The sequence below is a fragment of the Xyrauchen texanus genome, chromosome 32 (assembly GCF_025860055.1).
Source record: "Xyrauchen texanus isolate HMW12.3.18 chromosome 32, RBS_HiC_50CHRs, whole genome shotgun sequence".
Lineage (NCBI taxonomy): Eukaryota > Metazoa > Chordata > Actinopteri > Cypriniformes > Catostomidae > Xyrauchen > Xyrauchen texanus.
Genome location: NC_068307.1, coordinates 39182965 through 39200688, shown reverse-complemented (window position 1 = coordinate 39200688; position 17724 = coordinate 39182965). Strand labels below are relative to the sequence as shown.

Here is a 17724-nt window from a genome sequence, read left to right as displayed (position 1 = left end):
ACACCTTGAGGGTGGACGGGGACAGCCTCCTGTCCAGCCTCTCCTGTAGGAACAGAAGCACTGACCTAATCACGCATCTCTGCGGGTCTTCGGCTCGGGAAGAACACCAATCTGCGAACAAGCGCCACTTTAGGGCATAAAGGTGCCTGGTAGAGGGGGCTCTGGCTTGGTTGATGGTATTCACAACGGTCGCCGGTAAGCCGGCTAGCTCTTCCACGTCCCGTCCAGGGACCAGACATGGAGGTTCCAGAGGTCTGGGCGCGGGTGCCAGAGCGTGCCCCATCCCTGAGAGAGGAGATCCTTTCTCAGGGGAATTCACCAGGGAGGAGCTGTCACGAGGAGCTTGAGTTCCGAGAACCAAGTCCGAGTGGGCCAGTAGGGGGCCACCAAAGTGAATTGCTCCTCGTCCTCCCTGACCTTGCACAGCACCGGTGCAAGAAGGCTCACTGGGGGAAATGCGTACTTGCGCAGCCCCGAGGGCCAGCTGTGTGCCAGCGCGTCTGTCCCGAGGGGAGCCTCTGTTAGGGCGTACCAGAGCGGGCAGTGGGAGGTTTCCTGGGCGGCGAACAGGTCTACCTGGGCCTTGCCAAACCGCTCCCAAATCTGCTGGACCGACTGGGGTGAAGCCTCCACTCCCGCCGGGCAGGCGTTGTCGTGATAGCGCGTCCGCTATGACGCTGAGCTTGCCGGGATGTGAGTGGCACGCAGCGACTTGAGTCGCTGCTGGCTCCATAGGAGGAGACGGCGGGCGAAGTTGTGACGTGTGGCGGAGCGTACGCCGCCTTGGCGATTTATGTACGCCACCACCGTGGTGCTGTCCGATCTCACGAGGACATGTTTGTCCCGAACTAATGGGAGGAACTTCCTGAGAGCAAGAAGGACGGTCAGCAACTCCAGGCAATTGATGTGCCAACGCATCGGGCCCCTTTCCAATGGCCCGCTGCTGCGTGCCCGCTGTACATGGCACCCCACCCGGACCGGAGGCGTCGGTTGTGACCAGAACGCGTCGGGACACCTGCTGCAGGGGCACTCCTGCCCGTAAAAAGCAGAGGACTGTCCAGGGTCGGAGTGTTTTGAGGCAGGCGGGGGTGATCCTTACCCGATGCGTGCCGTGGTGCCATGCTTGTCTCGGGACTCGAGTCTGGAGCCAGTGCTGGAGTGGTCTCATATGCATCAACCCCAGCGGCGCGACCGCCGCGGAGGATGCCATATACCCCAGGAGCCTCTGGAAAAGTTTTAGAGGGACCACTGTGCCTGGCTTGAGGGAAGCGAGGCAGTCCAGCACCGACTGAGCACGCTCGCTCGTGAGACGTGCTGTCATTGAGACTGAGTCTAACTCCAACCCGAGAAAAGTGATGCTCTGAACCGGAGTGAGCTTGCTCTTTTCCCAGTTGACCTGAAGCCCCAAACGGCTGAGGTGCCGGAGCACCTGGTCTCTGTGGATGCCGGCTACTTGTAGCGGGGCAAGGGTCGCCTCTGCGACCTTTGTGAAGACGCGAGGGGACAGAGACAGGCCGAAGGGGAGGACTTTGTACTGAAACGCCTGGCCGTCGAACGCGAACCGTAAGAAGGGTCGGTGTCGTGGCAGAATTGAGACGTGGAAGTACGCGTCCTTCAGGTCTACCGCTGCGAACCAATCTAGATGCTGAATGCCAGCCAGAATATTTCTCTGCGTGAGCATTTTGAATGGGAGTTTTAACAAGGCCCGATTGAAAACTCGCCGGTCCAGGATTGGTCGTAAGCCGCCGCCTTTCTTGGGTACAATGAAGTAAGGGCTGTAGAAACCCTTCCTCATTTCGGTTGGAGGGACGGGCTCTTCCGCGCCCTTGGCTTAGAGGGGTGGGAGCCGGGCAAACTGAATTGCGTAACCGAGTCGAATGGTCTGGTGCAGCCAGCGTGATGCATTGGGTAGCGAAAGCCATGCTTCCCAGCTCTGCGCTAGGGGCACCAAAGGGACGAGTATTTTGGACGTACCCGGCGGGGCCTCGCAGTGGGGCGGAACAGGTAATGCAGCGTCGGGCGGCTTAGTTGCAGCCCGAGGCAGAGGTGCTGAGAATAGACTCAAAGCACTTACCTTGCTCCGCGCACCCGGCAGGGGGCGGGTTCGTGACTGAGGAGGAGGTCTGATGCTGGCGTCCTCTGGACTCGTCTGAACCGGCCGGCCGGGGAACAGTCGTGGGCAGGCAGGATCGCCGCGTCCGGGACTGTCGTAATCTGAAAGCAGATTGCCGTGAGAACGGCATTTGTGGGCCAGGTGACCCAGAGGCAAAGGAACACGTGTCCTGAGTTGCACTTTAATTACTGTCACTTTATAACTGTCTGCTACCTCAATAACTGCTATGTGCATAGAACACTATCTCATAGTATGTTATGTTTACATTTTTAGAAACTGTCATCTTTTTGCACTACTGAGTACTGGTCGGCGCTGCACTGTCTATTGTCCTGTTCATTGTCAGTAATTTGTTGTACTGTCCTGTACTTTTTGCACATGTTTGCACGTGCACTTTATATAGGTATATATAGGTAGTTTATATAGGTATTTTATTTCGTTGTGTAGTCTCACGTGGTCCTATGTTGGTCCTTTGTTGTTTTTATGTAGCACCATGGTCCTGGAGGAACGTTGTCTCGTTTTGCTGTGTACCGTACTAACTGTATATGGTTGAAACGACAATAAAAACCACTTGACTTGACACTAGACTTGAAATAGCTCTGTTAATGAGAATGTGGGTACCACAGCCCCCGTCAGGGGGTGTGGAAATATGAAAAAACAAAGGATTCTCTTCCCGGCCCTCCACCGGGGGACGGAGCGGTCTTACCACCTCCGGAGCTAACATCTTCGGCTCTGGGTCGGCTGTCTCAGGAATGCTTGGGAGCCTTCCAGGTCCTGGAGGGGTTCGTGAGACAGGGGGCGTGCGCCGCCTGCGGGGTGCTCGACACTGGGGCTGAGAGCTGGGCCCGGGTTGAGGCGGAGCAGGAGCTGGTTTCTTCGCAGGGGGAAGCCCTCGGCAGGAAGACGGGGCAGGGCCCGTAGCGGCAGGTCTGCGGCGGGGCATCATGTGAGAGATGGCCTCCGTCTGCTTCTCCACCGCGGAGAACTGTTGGGCGAAGTCCTTGACGGTGTCGCCGAAAAGGCTAATCTGGGAGGCAGGTGCGTCCAGGAAGCGGTTCTTATTCAGCCTCACGCATCTCGACCAGATTGAGACAAAGATGGCGTTCCTGGACCACTAGGGTGGCCATCGCCTGTCCGAGTGCCTGCGCTGTGGCCTTCATCGCTCTCAAGGTGAGGTCGGTCGCTGAGCACAGTTCCTGCAGCACATCAGGATCAGGTCCACCCCCGTGCATTTTGAGTGCTTTGGCCTGGTGGACTTGCAGGAGGGCCATCGCATGCAGGGCGGAGGCAGCACGTCCAGCCACACTGTAGGCCTTCGCGTTGAGCGAGGATGTTGTCCTACAGGGCTTGGATGGGAGTACGGGGCGGTAGGGCTACCGGGGCATAGATGGTACGCAACTGCCCTATCGACCTGGGGAATCGCCCCGTATCCGTGGCGCTCTCCGCCGTCGAGGGTGGTGAGAGTGGAGCGGGTGGCACCTAGACGAGCGGAGAGTGGGGCTCTCCACGTAGACGTCAGCTCATCATGCACCTCCGGGAAGAAAGGAACCGGGGGGATGCGAGGCCGCGAACGGCGCGCCGCCCCCAGGAACCAATTATCCAACCGTGAAGGCTGTGGGGAGGATGGAGGGTTCCAATCCAACCCCACGCTCATGGCGGCCCGGCAGCATGTCGGACATCTGAGCTGCCGGCCTCAGCCTGGGCCTGCTGGCCCGAGGCGGCAGTCCAGGGGAGTCCTCGGCATCAGACACCGCACTCTCCGATGCAGCGGCGAGCTCATTCGCTCGGACTCGGAGGATAGACAGCCAGGCCGTGAGGCGAGCTGCTATCGCCGCTGAGCGTAGACGGAAACCATCGAGCGTGTCGGGAACGGGAGGTTCGCGGGGTTACCCGGCGAAACTGCACCCGCTGCCGCCTCAAATCGCCCTCAGCGCCAACCGCACCGTCCTCAATCCTGTGGGAAGAAGGAGCAATGCGAGGTGCAGCTGGGGTGGCTTGCTTTCTGTTGAAAGCAAGCCGCGATCGCTAACGTGGTCATGGTCATGTTCTTGCAGTGAGAACATGAACCATCCACAAACGCCGCCTCGGTGTGATCGCGCCCAAACACACGAGACAGCGTCTGTGGCTGTCTGAAGCGAAAGCACTCTACCGCATCCAGGAACGACACAGGGGCGGAAAGGCATCTTGAAAAGACGGCGTCCTTAAAAGGATGTTCAACGCCGCTGTGTTTGCTCTTTTAGAGAAATTACTCTTTTAATAGAAATTTACTCTTTTAATACACAGTGTGTATGTGTGTGTCTGCGCTGTCGAGCGCTCAGGGACAACAATGCACGCCGTGCAATGTGAAGGAGAAAGCCGCTGTTGTCGCCGTCAAGATCCAACAGCATGCAGATCGTCAGAGGAAACAGGAACGTTTATAGTGGTGTGTAACTCGCAGCAAACTGCAGACAGACCATCGGCTCCGAAGAAATTTTCTGAATGAACTCCCGTATTTGTGCCGCTTAAATACCCGTATGTCCGGGGGCGGGACATGCAAATACTGGCTGCCAACTCTCATTGGCCTTTTTTCATAGATCAGAGGTGGATATCGGCGCTCAAGAGAGACCCCTAGTGTTGCTTCTCCGACACAACGTGGAGAGAGCGACAGAAGGGGAACTGTAGAGCATGTCATATTTGATTGTAGAAGGTATATACAGAAGAGAAGGGAATTAATACAATATTTAAAATATAATGAACATAAAGACAGGAAGGTGGAGTATCTATGAGTATCTTATGACATAGGGTTTTAATACAATACATGTATAGGACAGGTTTGAGTGATAGAATTTAAATATATCAAAGAACAGATTTGTGTTGTAATGCATCAGTCTGGATCCAGAGGGACTCAGTGTGGAAGCTGGAGGAGATGACAATGGTGATGATAAATGGACAACAGACATTGAAATCCTGTCTCAGAAGGTACCATTCAGAATTGATATTGATATTGGTGCAAAATTTAACACAATGACTTTGAGTAATTACCACAAACTTCTGCATGATGGTGAGCTTAGGTACGCTCTAATCGAGTACTACAGTCCTACTCCAACCACAAACTGAAACCTATAGCAGCAGCCAGCCAGCTGCACTTAGGAAACAAATAATGGAGAAACTCCATGAGATAGTTGAAGATGGGTATAACACAAAAGTCAACCAACCAACCAACCAAGTGGGTGAGTTCAATGGTGGCAGCTGTTCGTAAGAACAAGATAAGAATCTGCATTGACCCAAGCGACTTAAATAAGGTCATAAAGAGGGAACATTGCCCCATGCGCACCATAGAAGAGGTAGTCTCTGCAATGCCTGGTGCAAAAGTCTTCTCAGTCTTGGACGCAAAATCTGGCTTCCTACAAATAGAATTAGATGAAGCATCATCATTTCTGACACCTTTTAACATGCCAATCGGAAGATTTAGGTGGCTTAGGCTTCCTTTCAGCCTGAAATGCGCACCGGAAATCTTTCAGCATATTATGGATGAGATGCTTGAGGGCATCAGCGGTGCAATAAGCGTCATGGACGACATTCTCATAGCAGCCCCCTCAGCAAAGAAGCATAATGAGATTCTCCACAAAGTAATTCAGAGAGCCACAAGCTATAATCTGAGTCTCAACTTCAATAAATGCCACGTCAAGCAAACTTCTGTGCCCTACGTAGGACACCTGATAACATCAGATGGTCTGAAGGCAGACCCAGCGAAAATCTATGAAAGTCTATGCAAAAACCAACAGACAAGGTCACTGACAGACTCATCTAGGTCACTGACAGATACAGAGATGCGCTACGTGCAAATTGAGAAGGAGATGCTCTCAATAGTCCATGCATGTATCAAGTTCCATAATTACATATTTGGAAACCATGTCACAGTGTACAATGACCATAAACCTCTGGAAGATATTTTCAGAAAGCCACTGCTCTCTACCCCCATGCGCATACAGAGAATGCGCCTCCGCCTGCAGTGATATGATCTTACAGAAAAGTACAGGCGAGGAGAGGACATGGAACTGCCTGACACACTGTCTAGAGCACAGCTACCGGGGAATAAACCAGAGATGGAGGGCCTAGAGTGTGTCTCCATGCTCAGCATGTATTCAGAGCTTCAGTTCTGCACAAAGAATGAGCTCAGCTGTCTCCAACAAACAATCCAACAAGGCTGGCCAGATCACAGATGGGATGTGCCCAATGCAGTACAACCATTTTGGGACTCTCGAAGCCAACTTGTCGTTGCTGATGGTGTTGTCTACAAAGCCTGCGTATAGTTGTACCCCCTTCCATGCGAGAACATATGCTTAAACTTATACATCAGTCCCATTTAGGAATAGTGAAGAGCAAGCAGAGAGCTCGCGAGGTCCTATACTGGCCAGGTATGAGTTCTCAAATTGAGGAAATGTGAAAAACTGCAGCAAGTGTGCAGACTTTCAAAACCGGCTACCTAGACAACCGCTCAGACCAACAGAAACACCAGAAGAGGTGGCATCAGACCTGTTTGAGTTTGAAGGAAATCATTACATTCTGCTGGTGGATTAATTTTCGTAATTCATTGAGGTGGATAAGTTGAAAAACTTGCATTGTCATGCTATAAAATAAACTCTCGAGGTTCAATTCAGCAGACATGGCATTCCCATCATTCTTCGAACAGACAATGGCCCACAATATTCAGCAGAGGAATTTAAGGACTTCTGTCAAAGTTATGGAATCACGCACAAAACATCGTCCCCTCACACGCCGCACTCAAAAGGTGAGGCCGAGCGTGCGGTCCAGACTGTTAAGAAACTTTGGTGCAAGGCAACGGACAAACACCTTGCGCTGCTCGACTACAGAACGACGCCAACAGAGTCAGTAGGCCTGTCACCAGCTCAACTGCTGATGGGCAGATGGCCCCGTAACAACCTGCCTGCTGCTCATCTGCTGCTCACGCCAACAGTGTATGATCCCCTCAAAGTTAAGCGGCGAATAGACGAAAGCAAAAGCATTCAGAAGTTCTACTACGACCGCAAGAGGGCAAGTGGTCCTTGGGCTGTTCTAAAGCCTGGAGATGAAGTAAGGATGCAACCACACCCTGACAGTCTTAGGTGGTCTCCTGGAGTTGTAGTGAGATCACATAGTGCACCAAGATCTTATGTTGTGGACTGTGGAAGTAGAGAATACCGTCGCAACATTCAGCATCTTCGCAAGAGCACAGCAGCTGTCAATGAGTCCCGTCACAGGCTTATTGATGATCAATGGGCAGAGATATTGGACCCAGTGAATGTCGAGGAGCCAAAGTCTATGGATTGCCCTAGTTTATCCCAAACATCACCTGCAAAACTAGGGACTGCCAAGCAAACGCTGCCAGCTGGACAGTACACTACCAGGCGAGGCAGAGTTGTGAAGCCTCCTGACAGGCTCTGCTTGTTGTCAGGGAAAGGCGTGGTAAAGTCACCTTGTGGAAGTGATGTGCTAGTAACCTCTCCTTCCTAGTTTCATCAGTTGATGCTCAACAGTTCATTGTTGTGATAGAGTGTCATTGAATAAGTTACGTACAAAGATGTGCTAATGTTTCTTAATTATTGTTATTTTAATGTACAAGTTTAATGCAAATATAAGAGTTAAAGGAAATAATAGTGTTTAATATTTGCAATATCTGTATATGTATTCAGAGTGATTGTGTTGGCACTCTTGTTCCATACCTAGGAGGGAGATGTAATGTATTGTCATTTTGACAATGACAATGACTGGGAGATATTATCAGGAATCGTGGAATAAGTTTCCACTGCTATGCTGACGATACACAACTTTATATTTCTTCAAAACCTGATGAGATTTCACAATTCTCAAAATTAGCAGAGTGTATCAATGAAATAAAAGATTGGATGGCCAGAAATTTCCTTCTACTCAATTCTGACAAAACAGAGGTTCTAATTATTGGACCAAAAACTCTAAAAATAAGCCACTAAAATATAATTTGACTCTAGATGGATGTACTGTTACATCATCTTCAACAGCGAAGAACTTAGGTGTTATATTTGATACCAATCTGTCCTTTGAAAATCAAATTACAAATGTTTGTAGAACAGCATTCTTCCACCTAAGAAATATTGCAAAATTAAGGCATATGCTCTCGGTTGCTGATACCGAAAAACTAATTCATGCGTTCATGACCTCAAGACTAGATTATTGTAATGCATTACTGGGAGGATGTCCAGCAAGATCAATAAATAAACTTCAGTTGGTTCAAAATGCAGCAGCCAGAGTGCTGACGAGAACCAAGAAATATGATCATATTAGCCCCATTTTATCATCGTTACATTGGCTACCTGTTAAATTCCGTATTGATTTTAAAATTCTGTTAACTACGTACAAAGCTTTGAATGGTCTAGCTCCGCAGTACTTAAGTGATCTTCTACCACGCTATATTCCAACACGTTCATTAAGATCGCAAAATTCTGGCCTATTAATAGTTCCTAGAATATCAAAATCCACTAAAGGAGGAAGATCCTTTGCATATTTGGCTCCTAAACTATGGAATAGTCTCCCAAACACTGTTTGAGATGCAGATTCACTCTCTCAGTTTAAGTCTAGACTAAAGACTCATCTTTTTAGCCAGGCATACACCTAATTTATCCTCCAACCCACAATTAGGCTGCTTTAGTTGGGTCTGCCGGAACCAGAAACCAGAAACATTGAGCATGATCTCTAACTCTACAATAAATGAAATGGCATCTACGCTTACATCTTTTTATTTGTTTCCCTGTCTCAACCTCGGGACTCCTATCCAGCTAAACATCACATCAGTCTATTATGACGGACATCAGAGGATGAAATGATGCCAACTCCAACCTGCATCACCTCGGTCTATTTATGGACTACGATCTTGAAATGAAATGCTTAGACTAACTATTGCCAACAAAAGCCTTCATCAGCCAATTAACAAGGACAATTGCATCTATGTGAACTTCTGCAATTAATCAAGATGGACTTCAAAGACTTTGGTCATTAATCTTACAGTTCAAACACAATCGATGTTTAATCACTGACCCTTAACACTTAGTTTAATCATTTTTAACCATGATTTTACCTATACATAATTAATATTTAAATTCATGATGTTAGCCAGAGGGAACTGGCCCTCACAGTGAGTCTGGTTTCTCCCAAGGTTATTTTTCTCCATTAATCTACATCTTATGGAGTTTTGTGTTCCTTGCCACAGTCAGCCTACAGCTTGCTCACTGGGGTTATTAATACAATTATCATTTAATTATTTTTAAAACACTATTAAAAATTGTATTTTATCTAATTACACAATGATGATTAATTGACTTTATAGACATTACAGTTTTATCATCTGTTAATGCTGATATTCTGTAAAGCTGCTTTGAAACGACGTGTGTTGTGAAAGGCTTATACAAATAAAATTGAATTGACTTGACTTGACAATGTATCTTTAAGAGACGTTCTGGCACCCGTAGTTGACCCTAAGTCTCCTCCTACTTTTGTATGTGCATTGCAGTACGAAGTAAAGTTAGAGCATGGCTCTGTACTGAAGCTCTGTGTCAGTTGTGTTAAGTCAGGAATCTTGGTGTGTCTCTAGAGTCAGACCTTAGTTTCAGTAGTCATGTCAAAGCAATAACTAAATCAGCATACTATCATCTGAAAAATATTGCAAAAATTAGATGCTTTGTTTCCAGTCAAGACCTAGAGAAACTTGTGCATGCTTTCATCACCAGCAGGGTGGATTATTGTAATGGACTCCTCACTGGCCTTCCCAAAAGGACCATAAGACAGTTGCAGCTCATACAGAATGCTGCTGCCAGGATTCTGAGCAGAACCAGAAAATATGAACATATCACACCAGTCCTCAGGTCTTTACAGTGGCTCCCAGTTACATTTAGGATTGATTTTAAAGTATTATTACTGGTATATAAATCACTCAATGGGCTAGGACCTCAATATATTGCAGATATGCTCACTGAATATAAACCCAACAGATCATTCAGATCATTAGGATCACATCAGCTAGAAATACCAAAGGTTCACTCTAAGCGGCGAATAGACGAAAGCAAAAGCATTCAGAAGTTCTACTACGACCGCAAGAGGGCAAGTGGTCCTTGGGCTGTTCTAAAGCCTGGAGATGAAGTAAGGATGCAACCACACCCTGACAGTCTTAGGTGGTCTCCTGGAGTTGTAGTGAGATCACATAGTGCACCAAGATCTTATGTTGTGGACTGTGGAAGTAGAGAATACCGTCGCAACATTCAGCATCTTCGCAAGAGCACAGCAGCTGTCAATGAGTCCCGTCACAGGCTTATTGATGATCAATGGGCAGAGATATTGGACCCAGTGAATGTCGAGGAGCCAAAGTCTATGGATTGCCCTAGTTTATCCCAAACATCACCTGCAAAACTAGGGACTGCCAAGCAAACGCTGCCAGCTGGACAGTACACTACCAGGCGAGGCAGAGTTGTGAAGCCTCCTGACAGGCTCTGCTTGTTGTCAGGGAAAGGCGTGGTAAAGTCACCTTGTGGAAGTGATGTGCTAGTAACCTCTCCTTCCTAGTTTCATCAGTTGATGCTCAACAGTTCATTGTTGTGATAGAGTGTCATTGAATAAGTTACGTACAAAGATGTGCTAATGTTTCTTAATTATTGTTATTTTAATGTACAAGTTTAATGCAAATATAAGAGTTAAAGGAAATAATAGTGTTTAATATTTGCAATATCTGTATATGTATTCAGAGTGATTGTGTTGGCACTCTTGTTCCATACCTAGGAGGGAGATGTAATGTATTGTCATTTTGACAATGACAATGACTGGGAGATATTATCAGGAATCGTGGAATAAGTTTCCACTGCTATGCTGACGATACACAACTTTATATTTCTTCAAAACCTGATGAGATTTCACAATTCTCAAAATTAGCAGAGTGTATCAATGAAATAAAAGATTGGATGGCCAGAAATTTCCTTCTACTCAATTCTGACAAAACAGAGGTTCTAATTATTGGACCAAAAACTCTAAAAATAAGCCACTAAAATATAATTTGACTCTAGATGGATGTACTGTTACATCATCTTCAACAGCGAAGAACTTAGGTGTTATATTTGATACCAATCTGTCCTTTGAAAATCAAATTACAAATGTTTGTAGAACAGCATTCTTCCACCTAAGAAATATTGCAAAATTAAGGCATATGCTCTCGGTTGCTGATACCGAAAAACTAATTCATCGTTCATGACCTCAAGACTAGATTATTGTAATGCATTACTGGGAGGATGTCCAGCAAGATCAATAAATAAACTTCAGTTGGTTCAAAATGCAGCAGCCAGAGTGCTGACGAGAACCAAGAAATATGATCATATTAGCCCCATTTTATCATCGTTACATTGGCTACCTGTTAAATTCCGTATTGATTTTAAAATTCTGTTAACTACGTACAAAGCTTTGAATGGTCTAGCTCCGCAGTACTTAAGTGATCTTCTACCACGCTATATTCCAACACGTTCATTAAGATCGCAAAATTCTGGCCTATTAATAGTTCCTAGAATATCAAAATCCACTAAAGGAGGAAGATCCTTTGCATATTTGGCTCCTAAACTATGGAATAGTCTCCCAAACACTGTTTGAGATGCAGATTCACTCTCTCAGTTTAAGTCTAGACTAAAGACTCATCTTTTTAGCCAGGCATACACCTAATTTATCCTCCAACCCACAATTAGGCTGCTTTAGTTGGGTCTGCCGGAACCAGAAACCAGAAACATTGAGCATGATCTCTAACTCTACAATAAATGAAATGGCATCTACGCTTACATCTTTTTATTTGTTTCCCTGTCTCAACCTCGGACTCCTATCCAGCTAAACATCACATCAGTCTATTATGACGGACATCAGAGGATGAAATGATGCCAACTCCAACCTGCATCACCTCGGTCTATTTATGGACTACGATCTTGAAATGAAATGCTTAGACTAACTATTGCCAACAAAAGCCTTCATCAGCCAATTAACAAGGACAATTGCATCTATGTGAACTTCTGCAATTAATCAAGATGGACTTCAAAGACTTTGGTCATTAATCTTACAGTTCAAACACAATCGATGTTTAATCACTGACCCTTAACACTTAGTTTAATCATTTTTAACCATGATTTTACCTATACATAATTAATATTTAAATTCATGATGTTAGCCAGAGGGGAACTGGCCCTCACAGTGAGTCTGGTTTCTCCCAAGGTTATTTTTCTCCATTAATCTACATCTTATGGAGTTTTGTGTTCCTTGCCACAGTCGCCTACAGCTTGCTCACTGGGGTTATTAATACAATTATCATTTAATTATTTTTAAAACACTATTAAAAATTGTATTTTATCTAATTACACAATGATGATTAATTGACTTTATAGACATTACAGTTTTATCATCTGTTAATGCTGATATTCTGTAAAGCTGCTTTGAAACGACGTGTGTTGTGAAAGGCGCTATACAAATAAAATTGAATTGACTTGACTTGACAATGTATCTTTAAGAGACGTTCTGGCACCCGTAGTTGACCCTAAGTCTCCTCCTACTTTTGTATGTGCATTGCAGTACGAAGTAAAGTTAGAGCATGGCTCTGTACTGAAGCTCTGTGTCAGTTGTGTTAAGTCAGGAATCTTGGTGTGTCTCTAGAGTCAGACCTTAGTTTCAGTAGTCATGTCAAAGCAATAACTAAATCAGCATACTATCATCTGAAAAATATTGCAAAAATTAGATGCTTTGTTTCCAGTCAAGACCTAGAGAAACTTGTGCATGCTTTCATCACCAGCAGGGTGGATTATTGTAATGGACTCCTCACTGGCCTTCCCAAAAGGACCATAAGACAGTTGCAGCTCATACAGAATGCTGCTGCCAGGATTCTGAGCAGAACCAGAAAATATGAACATATCACACCAGTCCTCAGGTCTTTACAGTGGCTCCCAGTTACATTTAGGATTGATTTTAAAGTATTATTACTGGTATATAAATCACTCAATGGGCTAGGACCTCAATATATTGCAGATATGCTCACTGAATATAAACCCAACAGATCATTCAGATCATTAGGATCACATCAGCTAGAAATACCAAAGGTTCACTCTAAGCAAGGAGAGTCTGCTTTTAGCTATTATGCAAGCCACAGCTGGAACCAGCTTCCAGAAGAGATCAGATGTGCTCCTACAGTAGTCACATTCAAATCCAGACTCAAAACACACCTGTTTAGCTGTGCATTTACTGAATGAGCACTGTGCCACTGTGTGTCCGACTGTTTGTACTGTATTTTATTTTATTTTATATTCTAAACTGTTTCAATTCTTCTTATTTATTTTTTTTTATTCTTATTTTAATCTTTTCTATGTAAAGCACTTTGAATTACCATTGTGTATGAAATGTGCTATATAAATAAACTTGCCTTGCCTTGCCTAAGTAACATTACAATAAATATCTTTATGGCTGTAAATTTGAGATCTGTACAGAACCTAAACATTTACTCAGTTTATTGAATGAACTGAAAGCTGTGCCACAGATGGCCTCGCAAAGAATTATGAGATGGGCAGTGATGTTGGGGGCATATGAGTATACATGTAATTTCTTACAGAGCAGGCAAGGACAATGGAAATGCTGATGCCCTCAGTCGTCTCCCTGTTCCCGAGATTCCCGAGAAAGAATTGGAGGAGCATGTCTTGATGTTAGACAGAGTTGTTAGTCATTTCACGATATCAGAACAAATCAAACACTGGACCACCCGAGATCCTGTGCTCTCTAGAGTGCGTGAGTATGTACTTAAAGGATGGCCTGATCACAGTAATACCACCTGATTTTGCACCTTCTAAACAGAGACAGCACGAGCTCAGTGTTCAAGATGGGTGTGTGCTGTGGGGAGCCCGCATCGTCATTCCATAGTAAGTATGTTCGGGGTTGCTGGAACAGTTACATCAGTCTCACCCAGGTATGTTGAGGATGAAAGGCCTGGCCAGGAGTTTTCCTGTGGTGGCCAAATTTAGATGCTGACATTGAGACCAGAGTAAAAGATTGTACTGTGTGTCAAGAACAGAGAAAAGCTCCTGTGTGTGCACCACTTCATCCGTGGGAGTGGCCACGACAGCCTTGGAGAAGAGTTTATATGGACTATGCTGGTCCATTTCTGGGTAAAATATTTGTAATCTTAGTCGACGCCCATTCAAAGTGGATTGATGCATATCCAGTAAATTCAGCAACCACAGCTACTACTCTTGAGTGCCTTAGAAATAGTTTCAGTACACCTGGCATTCCTGAAATGATGGTGTCTGAAAATGCTCAGTGTTTTGTGAGTGAAGCGACTAAAGAATTTAGGTCTAAGAATGGAATAATACATGTCACCTCTGCACCGTATCATCCATCATAAAATGGTCTTGCTGAACATGCAGTACAGACTTTTAAGGAACTCATAAAAAAAGTTCTGGGAACAATATTGAGACCAAGTTACATAGAGCATTGTTTAGTTATCGTATTATACCCCAGTCTACAACAGGACTGTCACCTGCAGAAATGATGATGGGGAGGAAATTGCGATGCACCCTAGACAAAATGCACCCTGACTTGACCAGCAAAATATTATCCAAACAACAAGTTCAAAAAGAGCACCACGACCAACATGCAAGATCCCGTTATTTTGAAGTAGGAGACACTGGACCAAAATGGGTGCAGGGAGTAATTCAGAACATCACAGGACCTGTATCTTATAAAGTAGCATTAGGAAGCTCCCAAATAGTACGGTGTCATGTTGACAGTCTTGTTGACAGTCGACAACAAAAAGAGATGCTGACTAAAGACTTTCAAGCTGGCCTGTGTGCTCAACCTTATGATACTGATGTGGTGTCAGTGGATACTGATATTAAAGTGCCAGAATCACTCAGTAATTCAACAACACTTTAATTGATTCCAACTGTAAATAGCAGGGAGCCTATGCGTTTGCAACTTGGAGATCAAATAAATCAATTGCCAGATTCACCCAGTGCTCAAATAATGCCTGAATTGACTCAGACTGTAGATATACACTCACCTAAAGGATTATTAGGAACACCATACTAATACTGTGTTTGACCCCCTTTCGCCTTCAGGACTGCATTAATTCTACGTGGCATTGATTCAACAAGGTGCTGAAAGCATTCTTTAGAAATGTTGGCCCATATTGATAGGATAGCATCTTGCAGTTGATGGAGATTTGTGGGATGCACATCCAGGGCACGAAGCTCCCGTTCCACCACATCCCAAAGATGCTCTATTGGGTTGAGATCTGGTGACTGTGGGGGCCATTTTAGTACAGTGAACTCATTGTCATGTTCAAGAAACCAATTTGAAATGATTCGAGCTTTGTGACATGGTGCATTATCATGCTGGAAGTACCCATCAGAGGATGGGTACATGGTGGCCATAAAGGGATGGACATGGTCAGAAACAATGCTCAGGTAGGCCGTGGCGTTTAAACGATGCCCAATTGGCACTAAGGGGCCTAAAGTGTGCCAAGAAAACATCCCCCACACCATTACACCACCACCACCAGCCTGCACAGTGGTAACAAGGCATGATGGATCCATGTTCTCATTCTGTTTACGCCAATTTCTGACTCTACCATCTGAATGTCTCAACAGAAATCGAGACTCATCAGACCAGGCAACATTTTTCCAGTCTTGGAGCAATGTCCAATTTTGGTGAGCTCTTGCAAATTGTAGCCTCTTTTTCCTATTTGTAGTGGAGATGAGTGGTACCCGGTGGGGTCTTCTGCTGTTGTAGCCCATCCGCCTCAAGGTTGTGCGTGTTGTGGCTTCACAAATGCTTTGCTGCATACCTCGGTTGTAACGAGTGGTTATTTCAGACAAAGTTGCTCTTCTATCAGCTTGAATCAGTCGGCCCATTTTCCTCTGACCTCTAGCATCAACAAGGCATTTTCAGCCCACAGGACTGCCGCGATACTGGATGTTTTTCCTTTTCACACCATTCTTTGTAAACCCTAGAAATGGTTGTGCGTGAAAATCCCAGTAACTGAGCAGATTGTGAAATACTCAGACCGGCCCGTCTGGCACCAACAACCCTGCCACGCTCAAAATTGCTTAAATCACCTTTCTTTCCCATTCTGACATTCAGTTTGGAGTTCAGGAGATTGTCTTGACCAGGACCACACCCCTAAATGCATTGAAGCAACTGCCATGTGACTGGTTGATAAGATAATTGCATTAATGAGAAATTGAACAGGTGTTCCTAATAATCCTTTAGGTGAGTGTAAAGGAGGTCTACGATGTTCAGTAAGAGAGAGGAAACCAACAGCATATTTTAAAGACTTAAAAAAAAAAAAAAAAAAAAAAAGGTTTTTGGATGTTAAGTGATATGAATTGTGTGATGTGAAAAAAAATTTAAAATCTGTAAACTTTGTTCCTTGTGGAAGGATTTACTTTGAGTTAAGTAGAGGGGAATGTTGTATGTTAGTGTTGGTATGGGGTTTGTCCAGTAGGGGGCGGTGGCGCATTGTGTTGGTGGGCACTGTTAAAAGAAGGGAAGAAAGCACAGTGTGGGGCGCGCTTGTGTGTGTATCATTGGTTACTAAGATGAGTCCTGAATTAAAGAGACCATCATGGAACAGTTCTCTCTGAATTGTCCTTTGTATCTAAGATACAATAATGCCTAATCAGTTAATGGTTTAACTAACAGCTGATTTGAATGAATGGAACTCTTAAGGAAACTAGTCTCCGTACAGTTTGAAAAGCAGCTTATTTTCATCCTGCCTCCATATACAGCCTCCGAAGGCATAATTTTCCTGGTTTCCGAAGCAGCCACAGAATATCAGTGATGGAAAAAAGTGAGATGCGAAATTCATCCGCTGTTGATTCATTTTAAATGACCGTTTCTGTCAATAGGTGTTTATTCATTCAAATGTTTATTGTAAGGCCAGTAGAACCTTGTTAATGTACTTGTTAATAAGAATCTGTATTATTAATTATCTGTAGCAAGTATACAAACAAATTTAACAAGTTAAATTTTTAATTCAGTTGTATACCGTATACATTTGCATACTTTAGTTGCATTAAATAATATTTTTAGGCACTAAATACTATTTTTTTGTAAACCTTTAATAACATTTTCAATGAATGAATAGTTTCAACTTTAGATTGGGAACTGCAAAAATGTAAACAAACAATTAATAAATATTTATAAATTAGCACATTATCTGATAATTCTAACTGTTTCAATATACATTAACTCATGTAAAATCATTGGTTTATCATTATCAGCCCAGAAAATCCATATTAGTGCACCTCAAGCAGCAGAAAAAGTGAGAACACATAACAGTGATGAAAGCATATTCAAACCTTGAGACGTTCTTGTTTGTTGCTCTCAGGGCCGTTCCATTGGACAATGGTCTTACCAAGATCCAACAGAAACACACTCCCCGTATCAAAGCTGCCCCAACTCATCTCCACCTGCACAAGGCACAATATTTAATCAGATATTTATAGCTTGTGCTGTGAATCATTTCATCACCCCCAATCCCCAAGTTTGGAATACCCAATTCCCAGTGTGCTCTAAATCCTCGTGGTAGCCTAGTGACTCGCCTC

The 17724-nt window shown here is 44.9% G+C and overlaps 1 protein-coding gene across 2 annotated transcripts in view; it reads right to left on the bottom strand.

Annotated features, from left to right (window-relative positions):
* The window catches only part of avil (advillin), a 348730-nt gene that overhangs the window by 191190 nt on the left and 139816 nt on the right, over positions 1-17724 (bottom strand). The window contains exon 6 of one of the 2 annotated variants that reach the window (XM_052102059.1): positions 17479-17589. The exons of the other annotated variant lie outside the window; for it this stretch is intronic. Coding sequence (XP_051958019.1) covers positions 17479-17589 — 111 coding nt within the window. The remainder of the gene's footprint in view (positions 1-17478; positions 17590-17724) is intronic. 2 annotated transcript variants of the gene reach the window in all.